Source organism: Pelodiscus sinensis, chromosome 11 (assembly GCF_052426305.1).
Source record: "Pelodiscus sinensis isolate ZL-2025 chromosome 11, ASM5242630v1, whole genome shotgun sequence".
Lineage (NCBI taxonomy): Eukaryota > Metazoa > Chordata > Testudines > Trionychidae > Pelodiscus > Pelodiscus sinensis.
This window is the reverse complement of record NC_143062.1, coordinates 45,738,175-45,754,784: the sequence shown is the minus strand read 5'-3', so window position 1 is coordinate 45,754,784 and position 16,610 is coordinate 45,738,175. Positions and strand designations below refer to the sequence as shown.

The window sequence follows — 16,610 nt, the reverse complement described above, 5'->3', positions numbered from 1 at the left end:
GGTTCCAGGAACGGGCTGTCATCAGTCCGCAGGGGAAGGGTGGTGCGAGCTGGAGAACACTGCTGCACCCCGGGCATAACGCTCTGCGTGCTCCGCCGGGCTATGCCCGGTACGACCTACTCTGTTTTCAAGCTGTAATTATGGCCCCACTGGCTCCCTGCCTGCCACAGCCCCAAGCTGCTCAAAACGCTGTAAAACGTTTCCATCTGCCTGTGTGCTCCAGGCCCCCACGCAAAGATCGTTATCGCAAAACTAAAGGAAGTGCGGTTGGAGGGTCACCGGGTCCAGTGTCTGACTAGCCCTGGGGGTTCAGAGCGAAAGGAGCCTCGAATTCCTCTGGGAATGTGCCTTCCCAATGTTCCCTTGCCCCCCACTAACATTGGGGTACACAGGAATGACTCTCAGTGCTGGTGATAAACCGTTCTGGCCAGGCCACAGAAGCCAGGCTCGGCAGAATGTCTCCTACTCCACCTCACCGTGTCCCTCACCCATCCCACACTGATGGAAGATCGCTCGCTCGTTCTTTGTACTTCAGTGCGGAAGAGCAGATTAAAGGGCCCTAGGCCTAGAACTCCTTGTCAGATCTTTGAAAATCGTGCCTTAAATGCAGGAGGGCACCTGGCCCAGGTGTAGGGCTGAGAGTGGCCTGTCAAACCCAGTCATGGGTGAAGCAATTCATGGCCCACCCAGGCCTCAATACTGAACTGCCAGGAGCCACCAAGGACGGTGGGACCAGGCTGTGCTGAATGTTCTCAGGCCATGTTGGGGTTGATCTGCCTGCTGCTGCTCTTCCTTGGTACAATTTTTCAAGTCAAGTGCTGGCCGAGCGTAGCAAGGCGATTTGCTTGCTGAGACGAAGGGCCCCTCTCCCTGAGCTGAGCAAACCGGGGTTTGCCTCTCCGGCGTCTCCGAGGCGTAGCGGGCAGCGTGTAGCCGCTCGTGGCGGTGTTACTTTGCAGTGATTGCAGTTCGTTTATTAGTTCCCCCGGTCCTGGTTGTCGCCTAGTGCTGCTCTTAACGCCATTTCCTCTTTCCCTGCGCGCAGGACAGGTACAGGACAGCGATGGAAAATCCTGGTTCCTCAGTTAACTGGTTAAAAGTTAGGTTGACCTAATGTTTAATCAGTTGACTGACTCAGGGGGATCCGGGCTGGGGTAGCACCCAGCCCTCGGGAATCCCCCATTCCCCACCCAGCCCCTCTCAGCGATGGGTCCCCCTGGGACTAGAGCAGCCCATAGCCTGCAGCAGGGCCGGGATCTACTCCGGCCCCCACTGGTTACCGGTTAACCAGAGCTGGTAGGCATTACCCGTTTAGGCTGGGTAACCAGTTAACCTTTCAGATCCCTAGTAGAGGTGACAGGCCTGGGTCTGGCATTTGATTCTCATCTTTCTCTCTTGAGCTCTGAGTTACTTGCCTGGAGTCCAGCGAATGGCCTGGTTGAAGGATGGTCCGGTGCTAGGCCAAGCGCAGTCGCCTGTCCTGTGAGACTGTAAACCACGGTGTTAGGCCCAGATTCTTGCTATGGGGGCGTGCCTTGCTGAGCATAAAGCTTCATGCTGGAGCTGCCCCATATGGACGTAGCCAGCGCGACCGAAGAGGCGCCATGTTTGCATTATCACCTCATCTTTCAAACGGGACGACGCTAGTGACCTCTGCCCCTCTGAGTTGGCACACGGGGCAGCTAAAGCCACGTCTTCCCCCCCCTTCTGCATTTCCCAACCCCGACCCCTCTACTCCAGTGCAGTGTAGACAAGCAGCGAGTCTCGTGCTGATGGTACAGTGGGAATCCCACCTCAGGAGGCTTGCTGATGATCGGTACTTTAAAGGCAGGGCGCTCACACTGCAGCGATAAAAACAACAAATAGTCTGGTAGCACTTCATAGACTAACCAAACATGGAGATGGGATCATGAGCTTTCGTGGGCACAGCTCACTTCTTCAGATGACCGGAGTTATCTGAAAAAGTGAGCTGTGCCCATGAAAGCTCATGATCCCATCTCCATGTTTGGTTAGTCTACAAAGTGCTACCAGACCTTTTTTTTTTTTTTCTTTCTGTAGCAGACGAACTCGGCTACCCCCTGAAGATCCTGTACAGCAATAAAGACTTCTTTGCTAGGAGGTAATTCTGCCAGGAATCAGCAGGGTCAAGTTTGTGGATGTAGCTCCACTAAAAGGTTGTGCAGGAGGCCATTGGAGATGTAACCTCTGCTCAGGGCTAGTCTGTGAGCACGTTTTCCTCTTGTCTTTCAGATTGTTTGCAGGAGTTGTCCCTCGCATGACAGCCATCAGTCTGGGGGGCTTCATCTTTCTTGGGACATACGACAAAACTCGCAGCTTGCTGCTCTGACTTGCCATAGAGAGAGAGAGAGATCCCCGTGGATCACTGCAAAGCGCTGAAGACACGCCACTCTCAAGGAAACACGCCCTCCTCCTCCTCCTCGGGTTGCTTTCTGCCCCCAAGTAGCTGCTTAGCAGCCAACACTTGTATTTTCACGATGAACAAAGGCCCTTAAATAATCCAATTTCTCTCACTTAAAATTTCCCAGTATGGAAAGCCGTGAAGTCAGCGGGAGACTTGTGCCAAAAAAATAACAGGTGGGGTTTAAGCAGCTAAAGCCACCAGCTGCAATGAGCACGATCAGACCTGATGCAAGTAAAATGTGTTGTAAACCCGAAGAACATGAGCTGTGCAGCCAAGATGGAATAAAAGGAATGTTCATTATTTAGTCAGACCTGAGCCTCAGCATCGGGGCCATTTTTAATTCTGCGGAAGACTTGACCTAGCTGCACTCAGCAGGTGTTTAAAGACCAGAAAGTATCCTGAGGTGGGAGCGCTCTGGGAAGAATAGTGCCCACTTCTTTCTGATTTGAGCCATGTTGTGAAAGTTTATCCCGCTGTTTATACCTGCAGGTGCATAGCAGGCACTCTTGCTTGGCAACCGATGCAGTTTGTTTTATGCGACTCGGATTTCGCCAGGAAACGTACAATGCTGTCTTATTTTAAAGGTAGCCAATCCCAAGTGTGGACTATGCAAGACAGACAGCTCTTGCCTCCCTTCCCCCCAGCTCTTTCCCTCCCAAAATCTGATGTGGAGCTGAGCTTGTAGGGGTGAAGCACAAAATGGGAAAGGCCTGTCTGCAGAGAAATAGAAAATAGAGGTTCTCCTTGATGAAAGAGCAGATCACGCATAATAGCTGTCGGGGGTGATGCTAGCATGATTTCAGATTAGACTTCAATTCTGGCTTCAGCATAAAGATGCAAGTGTTAAAATCAGTGAGTGGACTATGGGGCAGGGCTATAAAGCAAATATTAAAGGCTTTGCGAAAAGCTATTATTTTTGGCTCCATTGAAATGATCAAGGCAAAGGCCCAAGATTTTGAATATTTAAGGGGAAAAAAATCACTGCCTAATGTATAGCTTGGATTAGTTACACCTTCAAAACCTTTAAGGAACCTGAAACTGCAGAATGAAGGCACGTCCACAATAAAGTTTTGTAGACGCAGTGAGGCATACGTCCTCATAAAAATATAGGCAAATGTAATAGTGCCACTTAGTTTGTGTCAAATTAATATATGCAGTAACACTAGCAGCCTGCTCTCTGCTACAGCATTTTATGCTAGATCTGTAGTGACTGATAATTGATATTTAATTGTGAGAGTTCAGAGAAACCAGCTGCCTTTATGTAGAAGACTAACCTATAGCACTTGATCAGTAGAGCCCTAGATACAAAATTGGTATCCATAGCTGCAGCTGCAAAAATGAACCCTGGGTATCCACATCCATGGATTAGAAGGGTTCTAGATTTATAAAAGTGTGTCCATACCGTATCTGCAAAAATGAGCCGTGGCTATCTCCAGCCGCCAATGCAGATACAAATCCATGGGTCTGTAGGGCTCTATGGATCAGCTAACAGTAGGAGAACTTGCAGAACAAAGGGACTAAACTCTTAATCGCAGAGAAACTGGAATTTCAACACATTGTTTCCCACTTATTTCCCAAGACATTTTTAGTGCAGTTGGCCAGCCAGTCTGGGACTATTTGCCACGACGCTGTAGCAATACTGCAGGACACTTCTAGCACAATCTGTCAGCACAACCTAGTTAAGGAACTTACACAATACATTTTTCTGTATTGAGTTGATCCATTTATTGGATGGGAAGGTCTGGGCAGCTGAAGGTGAGGATTTATCATTGATTGACAAGGCTAGTTACTACCTCACCACTCCTTATGTGTTTGTTTTCCAATAAGCAGGCTGCTGTTTGTTTATTTTCCAACCAGCATTCAGATTTTGCTTGGGTCACTGTTTTTGTGCTTTTGAAACAACAGTTCTGGAATCGGCTGTTATGATGATGCAGCTTGTTTTAATCCCAACAAAGTCTAGCCTTCTGTAATGATGATGGCCACATGTGCCTTGTTTGTAGTCCCAGACCAAAATGGTGTTTAAATATACGGCAAGTGTGTCAGTAATCTAGTGTAGTAACTTAGCCCCCAGAGCCGTGCCATGTATTTCACTCTATCCCAAAACCAGGCCTTCGAAACACAGGAAATTGAGTTAAGGTTAAATGCACAGGCTGTTCAAACATGGTAAGGGACAGCTATGAGGGCTTGATTGTGTACATGTGTAAATGGTTAAGCAGTGAACCTGGGCTCATCGATTAACCTTCATGGTTACGCGCAAGACTCCCCCTCCCACCACGCTGCTGCCTCTGTATCAGCAGCATGAAGGGGGGAGGCAGCTCCATGGGAGCCGGTATGTGCAGAGCCGTCTCCCCCCCGTGTGTAAGCGCATAGCCGAACATTTCAGCGGTTATCCCTAATGGCTACACAAAGCACCTCCCCATTGTTCGAGAGTGATGCCATGTAACAGCTGTCCTTGCAATCGGTGCACAAACAAGTGTGGGGTCACAGTGTTCCGCAGACATTCACAGAGCATCCCTCGTGCTGTGCACCGTGCTGCTGCCCAGGGAACCTTGAAGAGCCGTCACCGTGGAGAGACCGCCCGCCGGAGAGATGCCTTTTCATTCTCCAGCTCTCTCTGCTTGTCGTCTAGGATGGAGGCCCATGAAAGCAGTGCTGCTGTAGAGACAGGTAGGTCCACCTTCTCTGTCGCAAACCATGGAGGGTGCAGCTATGGGCCCTGGTTTCTGAGCACCCATCTCGGGGACAACCCAGTGTCCCCGGATGACGCAGCCCTGCTCTGAGTGGAAGAATGGGACTGAGAGGGAGGCTACTTACTCTGCAGATAAGCAGCAACAATGCTGGAGCGGATACAAGGACCTTTTACCTTGTACCACACTCCTTTCAGTGAGGGGCTGGCTCTGTACAGAGAGCCCTTGGACTCGGGCATGGGGCCCCAAGCTACCAAATTAAGTGTAGCACTGGCTTGAGCACAAGCTGGAGCTGGCAGCTCTGGGACAGTCCTTCCTAGAAGTCTCTGTGATAGACTATTATCACCCCCAGTTGAAGGAGACACTTTCAGCCAATAATCGGGAAAGAGACCATTCATCTCTTAAAAAGAGAAACGTCTCTGCACATGATTTCACTGAGACAGAACTTTCCATGAAGTCTGAAAAAGGTATATTAGCCTATACCAGAGGGCCCAAGCGGACACTAAATTCCACAATGAACCCATTGAGTTGTAGATTCTCAGAGAACTCACTGTCTTCTCAAAGAGTGATAGTTTTTGGAGGAGCTACACTTAAAAACAAAAGAACCCCATCATGAAGATCAGAGGCACTGACATTCTGTGGCCCCTGGGACAAGGGCCACAATCTGTCAGTGCCTCTGATCTTCGTTATGGGGGTCTTTTGTTTTTAAGTGTAGCTCCTCCAGGCAACCCTCAGTGCTGCCCCGAGTGCAGCAGCTCCCCCCCACCCCACCGTTAGCCCTGCCTGGAGCACACAGTGCGGCGCTCTGGTGGCAATTTAAAGGGCCGGGGGCTCCAGCTGCTGCCTCAGTAGCAGTTTGGAATCACCCAGCCCCAGGGCAATTGCCCCTTCCCCTCCCCCAGTTGGCAAGCCTGACAGATTGAATATTTTGCTTGAAATGTAAAATTAAGCTCATCCTTAACTATGATGCTGTAACTGATGCCTGCGTAATAGGTAGTGGTGGTCTTGTAAGTGGGACTAGGAGTGAAGGTGTTCAGACCCGTTGCTGAAGCGGTCCTGTATGTGGCCCATGTGGCTTTGACACCAGCGTCCGAGACCTTTAGGCAATTGGTCGTTTTTGTATTAGACATTTACTGCCTAGCGGTTCATTGCTGTGTGTGTGTCTCAGCAAGGACTCCCAGTTCTCCTGCCCCCTGGGCATGCTTCCACAGGATCCAGTGTTGGCAAATGCTACAGAATTCGACATCTATTTGAATTCAGTTTGAATTCAAACTGGCATGTTGAAAAGGTTCTGCCCAATATTGTTAACACATTTCCATTAGAAACAGACAGGAGAGCGTAGCAACTGGTTGGATTTATTTATTTTTTTTAAACAAACTCTGAAAAGCTCACGCCCAACAACAACAAAAAAGCTGTATTATTATAAATGAACCTTTATTAAAGACACTTCAATGCCATTTGTTAGACACTTCCAATATTTTACATTTTTTTCAATGTACAATATTGTACCAAATTTTCTAATAAATAAATAACTTTGTACACAAAAGTAATACTTCCTCTTTCACATTGCCTCTCAGAAGCAGCAGATTCACATATTTAGTGGAAGTAACAACATTAGACAGTTAACTTTATTAAAAATACATTATTTTCAAATGTTAGTGTGGCAAATGTGCTTAATATTTGCAACGGTGATGATGACATTTCTGCCAGCAAAATTGGTCAGTTAAGTCATTCGCATTTTCCTTGTGTATGTCCCGCCATATCCTGCTGCTATTTTCACCTTTAGCATACATTCGAAAGTATATTTTTCCTCAGTTCAGAGGACAAATACACAATTTGTTTATTTGCTATCACCCATCTCCTTCTCTTTTAATTTGCTGAATAGTTAAAAGTTGGCACTCAACATAATTAGTCACCTGCCACAAAGTGCAAATGTGTCTACAGTTAGAAACTGGTCTAGACAGGTAGCTGGCGAAATTATGCCTTGCTCCATAAAAGCCAGGGTCAGCCTTTCCTTGGGCCACAGGACAGAGATCAGTTATGAAGGGTGGCTGTCTTTTAAAGAAGATGGACTTTGGGGATAGCTTGGAATAATATGAGTGGGTTACTTTAGCCCTGATGTGGAAAAGTACTAGTTGTTTAGTGTTGTCCTGGAGACGCATGCTTTTCTGAATCAAGGTCCTGATCAGTTCTCACTGCCCTATGCTTGTTGTTACTGTAATGACACGAGCAGGATTTCCACCAGACCCTGCTCTGCTGAAACTGGCCTTTAGTTGCTTCTAAGAAAAAAAATGAAACAAAACAAAAAAACCCACCAACCTTTCCCCAGAGTAGTCATCACCAAAGTCTAGCAACTCAAGATTCCAAAGAACAGAAAACCAACCAACCCATCCATCCACAGGTTCCCATAACCAACAGAAGCAGCCTCACTAAAAATAAAAAGCTTCAGCCTTAAGTTATAAGTGACACAGAGCCATGTGATCAGTTAGGGGTTTGTTTGTTTGGGGTTTTTGAAATCATGGATGAACTTAAAGACCACATAGCATGTAGACCTTGTTCCTTTTAACTGGTGAGGCCATCTACCACCCTATACCCTTATTTCTAAACCAGAATATTTCCGAATAGCTTGGAACTGCTGCATAAACAGGTAATCATATACCTGAAATGAACATCTGCATGCAAGGAGAAAGCTCTGTGTGTGTGTGTGCGGGGGGGGGGGGGGCTTGCTGCAGTTCTAGGGAATCTATGTAGAGCAATGAGCTTCATATAATGCCAGAGAAAACTGGTTAGGTGTTGCAGGCGATAGTCTGCACACAGCCAGTATTACAGTAAGTTGGGGATGACCCGGGGGGGGGCGGGGGGGGGGGTTGAATTCTGACACAGGTGCAAAAAGAAAAACAAACCCATCCCCAACTGCATGTATTTTTTGTTAGAAATTTCAGCTCTCTGTTTTTCAAGTGTCCACAGTAGTTTAATTCAGCTTGCCTCTATAAATTACTGCAGAACAGTACAGACTGTCACCATAGATCATTTAACCTTTAGCTCTTCACGGCAGGTCTAAAGGTAATGGATTTTAAGTTCTTCCATAAAGAAAAAAAAGAAAGTCAGGTTGCTATGTGTTACTTTGTCTTTTTTTGGTAATTGCTTGGCTCTCCCTATAAACTCTATTTAGCGTTTCTTTGAAATAATTTAAGATCTCAGTTTAAACCTGCTAAGTGCAATACATTTCAGGGGGGAGGGGATTTGTGCTAAAATAACCCAATCAATGCTTGATTTAAAGGAATTTCCATTGCCAAACATGATAATTCCTTTGAAACAGCCTGGGTTTTTAAAGTTCTGCTTATGCATTAAGGCACCAGAATTCTCTCTTGAAAAATTTAACAGCAACCTGATACTGAAAATAATATTGCCAAAACTTTGTAAAGTTTCACTCAGTTATCCATGCACTAAAGATTAAAATAGCCTCTGTAAAAGATATATATATTTATATATAATATGAAAACTCTTATGTACAACTGTATCAAATACTTTTCTCTACACAATCGTCCCTTGCAAGTATGTGCTTCGTATGCAAGTCAACTTTTGAACTAGTAATACTTCTCACTGAAGTTTTAAACTATGTACACACAGGTGACGCTCAAGCAGGAGTTTGTTCCCCACAGAAGCTTGTTTCTCATACCTCATTTGTTTCCTTTTCCTTTGAGAGGGTGTCCGTTCAAGAGTTGAGGTAGAAGTAAGTAGCCTAGCTATTCTGTGCAAAAAAATTAGTAGGTTTGTTCATTTGCACATGGCAGTATCCCTCCCCCCCTCAATCCATTGATCTTATTGGTGGTTTCAACTCATGAGTGGAGTCTTGTAATTTGGGTAGGTATCCATTGGAAAGAAGAGTTTGTTTAGCTTCAGCCTCTCCCTGTAAATCCAGTGATGTCAGTGACATTTCAGGTGTCCCTTTTAGCTGCTGAACTGAGTCTTCTGAAGGGGAAGCTCGCAAATTAAGGTTATTATGGTCTGAATCATTCACTAAAGGCTGTGAAGAGCCTGTAAGAAAGTAAGGGCAGTACAGAGGTCGATTAGCTGGTGCTGAGAATACCACCATTACTGCAACACAGAACAATCATTAAAAGCCAACCACCCCCTATCCTGCACTTAATACTAAAGATTACTAAAGCGTAATAAAAGCAAGGCATGGCACCAAGAGGAAACAGGACATTTATGTCATCGGACTGGTACGACGTGGTGGTGGGGGAAGAGATCCCAAGAAAAATGCCTACCTTGTCTTTCCACATGCAGTGGCTGATTCATGCAGGACGACGGTGGCATTCTGTCATGGTTGCTGGGATACAGCGTACTATCGGTGTCCATTCTCTGAGTGCTGGCAACCGTAACACACTGTTGATGGTGAAGAGGATTGCTGCCTCTGCTCCTGCTCCTACTTGGCTCTTTTCGGCTTAATGCATTTTGATGTGTGTTCTCCATAGTCTCAGCTGGCTGAGAATAATAGTCTGGATCCTTGGGGTAAATGTTGACGTTCATACTGTCTGTACTTCCGCTACAGTCAGTGCATACAACCGGTAGGCCGTACCCTTTGTGGAGGGTGAGAAAAAGGCAACAATTGAAGTTAAGCACAGCCAGCTTGAAGCAGTCATTCTAGCACCAAAGTAGTTGGAGAAGGAAAAGACATCTCAAACCACTTCTCTGCTTTCAAATATACTGTTCTCTATTTTCCTTCCAATCGCGCTAAATCCTGCCCTTTTCAGAACTTTAGATCTCCCAGTATCCCTGACGGTAGCTCAAACGACTAGGACGACTCTGTCCCACTGCACATATTTATTTCTGTTGGAGCCAGAAAGACACCTTACAGGTTTTATGTATTTCTCTTCCATTGCTATTTCCTACTTCATGGCTAAGCAGACAGCACAGAGAAGGGAGGTGGAATTCTGCAGTGGCTGTTGCTGAAAAGGAGTATGTTATCTTTTTAGTACTTTTGTTTTTAAAGGGACATTGTCAACTGAAATCACAGCTCGATCTGAAAATTATTTTGCGTACAGTTGACAGGAAGAACATCAAAAAGGACTCTGGTAGGAAGAGGAGGAAGTCCTGTTTTCTCCCCTGGTTTATTTTGTTTATCTGCACTCGGTCAGTTAGTTGGTTTTCACCATTTCCCATAGAGAATCCGTTAGATTCCCATGCTGAGTGGCTCTTTACATACAGCACGTGGAGAGGGGAAAAAAAAATCACTTTAAAAATGTAACGAACACCACACCCACTGGCAAAGAGACTGAGGAGGTGTAGTGCCCAAAACTACTTTTGATTTGATTTTTAAAATTCTAATTACTTTCAAGTTGACAGTCCCTTGATGGGGCCTCTGTTGAAAATGTCTAACACCTTCCACTTGAAATTGCTCTTCCATGTTAGCAATGAGCTTAATACCCAATCAAGCTGCAGTGGTGCTAATTAGTCATATGTCTGTCCTTTCCTGGCTCTTCATTAAGATCAAACTATTGTTACAAATAAATAAGCATGAGAAAAATGATCTTGTTTTAACTGCATCTGAGAATCACTCTCGGCATACTTTTGGGCAACGTATCTTCTCAGTTGTAACACTGACTCGCAAATGATTTCTGATCTGTGCTAACATGAAATAATCTTTGCAGATTAATGTGTTTGGTACCTGTCTTATCTGGCACAAGCATTCCATCCTCTGAGTCTTCTGTTTTCCAAGTGTCTTTACTGTATCCTACACATAGCTTCGGCTGTCTGCAAGCTACAGTGGGAGCTTCATCATCTGGACCTCTTCCACCATCAGTCTGACACACACCTATAACAAAAGAACCAGCTGGCTAAAGATTACAACCATCTGCTCTTTCAATTGAAACAGTCATTTAAACAGCACAAGGGATTGCAATGGAAATGGCAGATAATTCTGAGTCGATTTTTCAAGGACTTTTTTGGCTAATGATAATCCAGAAATTTAACCTTTCCACTTGAACACGTTGTCTTTTCCAATACTGTATGATGTTAGCTTTTAACCTGTAAGCACATTTTGGCAATGACAATGGGTTTTATATTAGAATTTAGTTGCGGAGCTACAGAACTAGCTCAGTGTTGGCCAAACCCATTCTTCCAGGCCTAAGTAGTCACCAAAGGAATCTGTTTTGATGAGAGAAATTACTACTGGGAAAGCAGGGCTGTCAATTGACCTGGGATTAACGCAGGACAGGATTAACGCGTTACTCCTTTTAACGTGTTAATCGCAGGCGGTAATGCTGCACTGCCCCTCTGAAGTGCAGTTTTGGTGCTTTAAAGGGGCAGTGCATTAGGAACCTGGGGTCAGCTGGGGACTCCCGCAGTGCTGCCCCTTGGAACCACCAGGGCGACCTTTCCAAAGGGCAGCACTGCATGGAGCTGGGGTCAGCTGGGGACTCCAGCTGATCCTGGGCTTCCACAGCCCTGCCCTTTTGAAACGCTACCGCAGCTTTTCAGAGGGGCAGCGCACGCCATGAATCATGATTACATTTTTTAAATCGCTTGACAGCCCTACTGGGAAAGGTGTTTTCTTCTGTGTCTGCTAAGTGTGGGGCATGTCTCTGCTGGTGTCCCCAGTAGAGCACATCAGCCAGACATACAGATCTTCCGAATAGCTCACACTATAAGCAGAAGAGTAGCAGGCACTAAAGTTTCATTGATCCCTTCTCACACCAAAACAAAAAACAGGACTGTGTAGCACTTAAAGACTAACAAGATGGTTTAATAGGTGATGAGCTTTCGTGGGCCAGACCCACTTGATCTGAGGAAGTGGGTCTGGCCCACGAAAGCTCATCACCTATTAAACCATCTTGTTAGTCTTTAAGTGCTACACAGTCCTGTTTTTTTTGTTTCAGCTGCACCAGACTAACACAGCTACATTTCGACCACTTCTCACACCAAGAGTGGATACAGCACATTCAACTCAGAATCCAATTCATACCATTGTTCTCTATGTGCCCATTAGGCGGTTGGTTGCTGCTATCGACTCTGACGACTACCTCTTGTCTGTCAGAGAGAGTCCCCTGCGAGGACAGGTAGCTTGGCACATCAGGCGGTACGATGGTCTCGTCTGCAACAAGAGGTAAAGACAAATGTGACGCTCCAGCCCTTCTACCCAAGGAGTTATGCGCCTGTGTGGTTTTTGAGGGCGTCAGTCCCGCTGACTTTAAAGGCCTCTCGGAAGTGACCAAAGACTTTGGATGTCTGCATTGTTGGGTGACATTTTAAAGTGGTTTTTCAGACCACACTGAGCATCTGCCCTTGGTGGGCCCCTTTAAGGTGCCATGAATTGAGTGCCTCAAAATTTAGGCACTACCCATCCCAAGGAACTTGTGAAAATCTTAGTGCCTTGAAAATGGGACGTAGGTTCCTACATTTTAAAAAAGGGCTAGAGAATAAGACAGAGAACATCTTATTGCTTCTATATAAACCCATGGTACGCCTATATCTTGAATACTGCGTACAGTGTGGTCACCTCAGCTCAAAGACGACACATCGGCAGTAGAAAAGGTTCAGAAAAGGGCAACAAAAATGATGAGGGGTTTGGAATGGGTCCCATACGAAGAGAGATTAAAAAGACAGACTTTTCAGCTTAGAAAAGAGGAGACAAAGCAGGAACACGATAGGGGTCTATAACATCATGATTGGTGTGGAAAAGGTGAATAAGGAAACATTATTTACTTGTTCCCATAACATAAGAACTTGGGGTCACCAAATGAAATTAAAAGGCAGCAGGTTTAAAACAAAAGGAAATTTTTCTTCAGGTCGTGCACAGTCAGCCAGTGGAACTCCTCGCCAGAGGATTTTGTGTAGACCAGAACCATAACAGGGTTCAAAAAAGAACTAGATAAATTCATGGAGGTTAGGTCCATCAATGACTATTAGCCAGGATGGGTAGGAATGCTGTCCCGAATCTGTTTGTCAGAAGCTGGGAATGGGTGACAGGTGAGGGATCACTTGATGATTCCCTGTTCTGTTGACTCCCTTTGGGGCATCTGGCATTGGCCACTGTCAGCAGACAGGACAGTGGGCTAGATGGACCTTTGATCTGACCTGTTCAGCGTGGCAGTTCTTATTAAGGAGATTGACCCTACGGCTTTCATAACTGTGTGACTAGAGAAGACCGCGGCCTGCATGCTTTCTACAGTCAGAGAGCAGTTACAGCCTTCGTGTCTCTTCAGACACCCCTGCCGGGGCTCCTCTGAGCTGTCAGAGTGGCAGGTTGCAGAATAATAATGGTTGCTTTCTGCATTTTTAATAAGGGTTGTCAGTGGCTCAGTAGCAACAAACTCCATTTGTACCAGGCCCTGCCTCATGCAAACACCAGGCCAGAAGACGAACAGTAACAACGGTCCAGGGGGCTGCTGTGCGGGGCACCAGCTTCAGTCTGATTTTATTTCAGCCACCCTCTGATAAATATGCAATTACCTGAACACTATTATGCTAGCTCATCCCCCTGGCACAAAGCAAACAAGCAATTGCTCTGGGAAAGAAAAAGGAACTAGGAGTTGTACACACTGCAGCTCCATTGCAAGGAAAGGAACAGTTTCTTTTCTCTAGAGGAATTAATATCATTGCTACATGAACGTATTAATTTTCCTGCTGCCTGAACTTAAAAGGAGCATCTCTCTGTTCACAGATTTACTATTTGCCACAGCAACTGGCCTGGTTTTTCAAACTGCCTTCACCCAGAGGGCAGCCCTCTGACTAGATCTTGGGTCACTAGTCCAGGTTCAGCCCTTGAGACTGGTCTTCCCTTGGCCAGTCCTGTCCCACTCCCCTTCCCCCACCACAAACTATGTCAACTCAGATCGATCCGGTACCACGTCCCTCCTTTTTCAGAACTGGCCCTGTAACGACCTGACCTGCCCCCATTTAGAAAGGGAGCAATCATGGCAATGCCGCAAGGGTTAAAAAAATAAATTCCGTGTCAGAGGGTTCTGCAGAAACTTTGCGGAGGGGAAATTTGGATACAACGTTGTAGTTTCCGCAGGCCTCTCCAACCCTGGAGCTCCGTATGTACTGCCCTCACTTGTGGAGAAGATTAAAGGGATACAGCAGCAAATCCCAGGAAAGGATCAGACGGTCACTCAGCAGCCTCGGCTCGGAGACCAGGAAGCGGCCCCAACAGGCTTACACTGACTTATTCCCCCAGATCCCAGACAGCCTGTCCTCAAACTGTCCACCGAGCGACTGTGGCCCCAGTGTGGTGAGGTCAGTACTCAAAGTGGAAACGGGGTTTCCTGTATCACAAGCGAGGCCTGGTTAACCCAGATCGCAACTTGGCTTCTGACAGTGGCTAGAGAAAACCTGCCAGGCTCCGAGTCAGAAGCTGGCTGTGGCTGGAAGGAAGAGGACTTGTTGATCAGCCGAACAGGCCATAAACTCACAGCCCCGAACGTTCTTCAGTAGCAAGTGACAGCTGGGAACAGCTTCCTGAGCTGAACCAGGCCCATGACACGGGGACTCTGTCACGGAGATCAGCCTTGTAAGGAGGAGCTAGGGATGGCTGACCCCGCTGAGGGATGGCACGCAAACCGTTCCCCGGACCCGGGAGTCCTTGGCCAAGTTTGGTGCTTACCTGTGTTGGTGACACTGTATTCTTCACTCTTCCTTCTGGTCTGGTATATGATACACACCCAGACCAAAGACGTCAGCACAATGCTGCACACCACTGCGATGGTGATAATCCCCACCGTCATCCTGTCCTTCCTGCAGCCAAGGGATTGCAAGATGCTGACCTGGCTGTGTGCCCGCTCCGTACCAAGAGTGTTGGACATTTCACAGGTGTATTTCCCAGCATCCTCCAGCACAACATTCCGAACGATCAGCAGCTGGTTACCGGGAGTGAAATGATGCCTGTCTGTCACTACCAGTGGCTGGTCCCCTTTCAGCCAGGTGATGCGTGGAGGTGGGCTTCCCGTTGCTTTGCACTGAAGGGCCACTGTTTCACCTACTGACACGACGTGATCCTCCAGTGGGTGGATCAAGGATGGCGTCTCTGCAGGGGTTTTAAGTACAAACATTAAGTTTCTGAAGGGGGGATGTGATGATTCATCATTTAGACCAGCGGTTCCCAACCTTTTCCAGATGGGGACCCATTTTGACAATTCAGGAAGACTTGGTGACCCAAGGCAATTCAAAAATGGGAGGAGAAGAGGGAGTTGAGCCACCAGGGGAGACAGTTGGTGACCCTTTTGAAATGTAATGGCGACCCATATTTGGGTCCTGACCCATAGGTTGGGAAACCCTAATCTAGACTGAGCGAACCAACAAGCCTTTCTGCAGGAACAATTAGCCAAGTTCTACAGATTGGCTAAGAACACAGGGTCTCAAATTCTGGTTGGACCTTCTCCACTGCACACCAATATCATAACCTGCACCTTTAATTATCAGTTCTGCTTTAGTTCTCTTCCCATATCCTACACAAGAAACTTAGGCCATAGCCTAATCCTCCTGTGTACCCCCTCCCCGCACTGCAGAAGGAATAACAGTGGTCCCATATCAATAACTTGCAGGGCAGGCTGGCGGAGTTGAGTTTCTCCTACATGTTTTCCGTTGGCAGGAGAGGCATATAGCATGACTTAATGAGTTTCCCCTTTAGAAGAAGTGGGACTTCCAACAGAAACAAGACTCAGACTCAGGTATCTGGGTTCTCTCACGGTCACCCCCAACTGCCTCATGACTAGGTCTCTGTGGCTTCAGACAACTCAAGCCTTCCCTACGAAAACCATTTCGGAAACTCAAAATGGGCCCTTTGCCTGTACTGTTTGGATCCCCAAGGAAGCAAAGCTTCTTGCCTAGCACAGTCAGGGTGGCGTTGGCCAACACAGAGCCCGCGGAGTTCTGCGCCGTGCAGCTGTAAACGCCCATGTCCTCTATCTTCACGTCTGTGATGAAGAAGACGTCATCGTCTGGCATGACGTGCATGCGGCGCTCCCGGGCTGCTGGGAAGTCGGTGCCTCCGTCCTTCTGCCAAGCAATTTGGGGGACAGGGAAGCCATTGGCTGCACATTCCAGCCGCGCTGTTGTTCCGGTTCGGCTGGTGATGTCATGGGGAGTCTTGGTAAACGAAGGCAACACTGAAAGAAGAGGGAGGAGGGGCAGAAGGGAGAGTGACAAACAGCTTTACGTACATGAACACAGCCTTCCTGATGTCAGAGAACCTTCCTCCTGGACATGCTTCTGGGATCAGTCTCCAGGGTATGAACCAAATAAAAACCATCCTCCTTCTAAAGAGAAATGTTATTCGAGATGTTCCCTCTTCATAGCCCTTTCATACTTTCATCATTCCTGCTGGCAGAGAACCTACTCGAGTGATTGAAACCAATGGGATATGCCTGTGTTGAACAGTGGCGGACATGCTTGAAGTTAAGCACATACTTAAGTGCCTGGCCAGGCAGTCACACAACCGGGGCCTCCCAGTCCCCTGAAGGATACATAAGGCTGGATGACATTTTTACCTACAAGAAATG

General features: G+C 46.9%; 2 protein-coding genes across 5 annotated transcripts in view; one reads left to right on the top strand and one right to left on the bottom strand.

The window, feature by feature from the left end:
- SLC25A26 (solute carrier family 25 member 26) overlaps nucleotides 1–2,410 on the top strand; it is a 155,874-nt gene extending 153,464 nt beyond the window's left edge. For 3 of the 4 annotated variants that reach the window (XM_089781262.1, XM_075938547.2, XM_075938548.2), the window contains one exon: nucleotides 2,251–2,410. In XM_089781262.1, coding sequence (XP_089637388.1) covers nucleotides 2,251–2,347 — 97 coding nt within the window. In that variant the 3' untranslated portion in view covers nucleotides 2,348–2,410. Of the gene's footprint in view, nucleotides 1–2,058; nucleotides 2,120–2,250 lie in introns of all 4 variants that reach the window. The other variant, XM_089781263.1, reaches the window with a different exon arrangement.
- A 4,442-nt stretch (nucleotides 2,411–6,852) lies between these two features.
- The window catches only part of LRIG1 (leucine rich repeats and immunoglobulin like domains 1), a 171,562-nt gene continuing 161,804 nt past the window's right edge, over nucleotides 6,853–16,610 (bottom strand). Inside the window, exons 14-19 of the mRNA XM_006120052.3 lie at nucleotides 15,936–16,217; nucleotides 14,717–15,136; nucleotides 12,077–12,205; nucleotides 10,781–10,927; nucleotides 9,381–9,692; nucleotides 6,853–9,147 (exon numbers count right to left, since the gene is read on the bottom strand). Of these exons, the coding sequence (XP_006120114.3) occupies nucleotides 8,918–9,147; nucleotides 9,381–9,692; nucleotides 10,781–10,927; nucleotides 12,077–12,205; nucleotides 14,717–15,136; nucleotides 15,936–16,217 (1,520 nt within the window). The 3' untranslated portion in view covers nucleotides 6,853–8,917. The remainder of the gene's footprint in view (nucleotides 9,148–9,380; nucleotides 9,693–10,780; nucleotides 10,928–12,076; nucleotides 12,206–14,716; nucleotides 15,137–15,935; nucleotides 16,218–16,610) is intronic.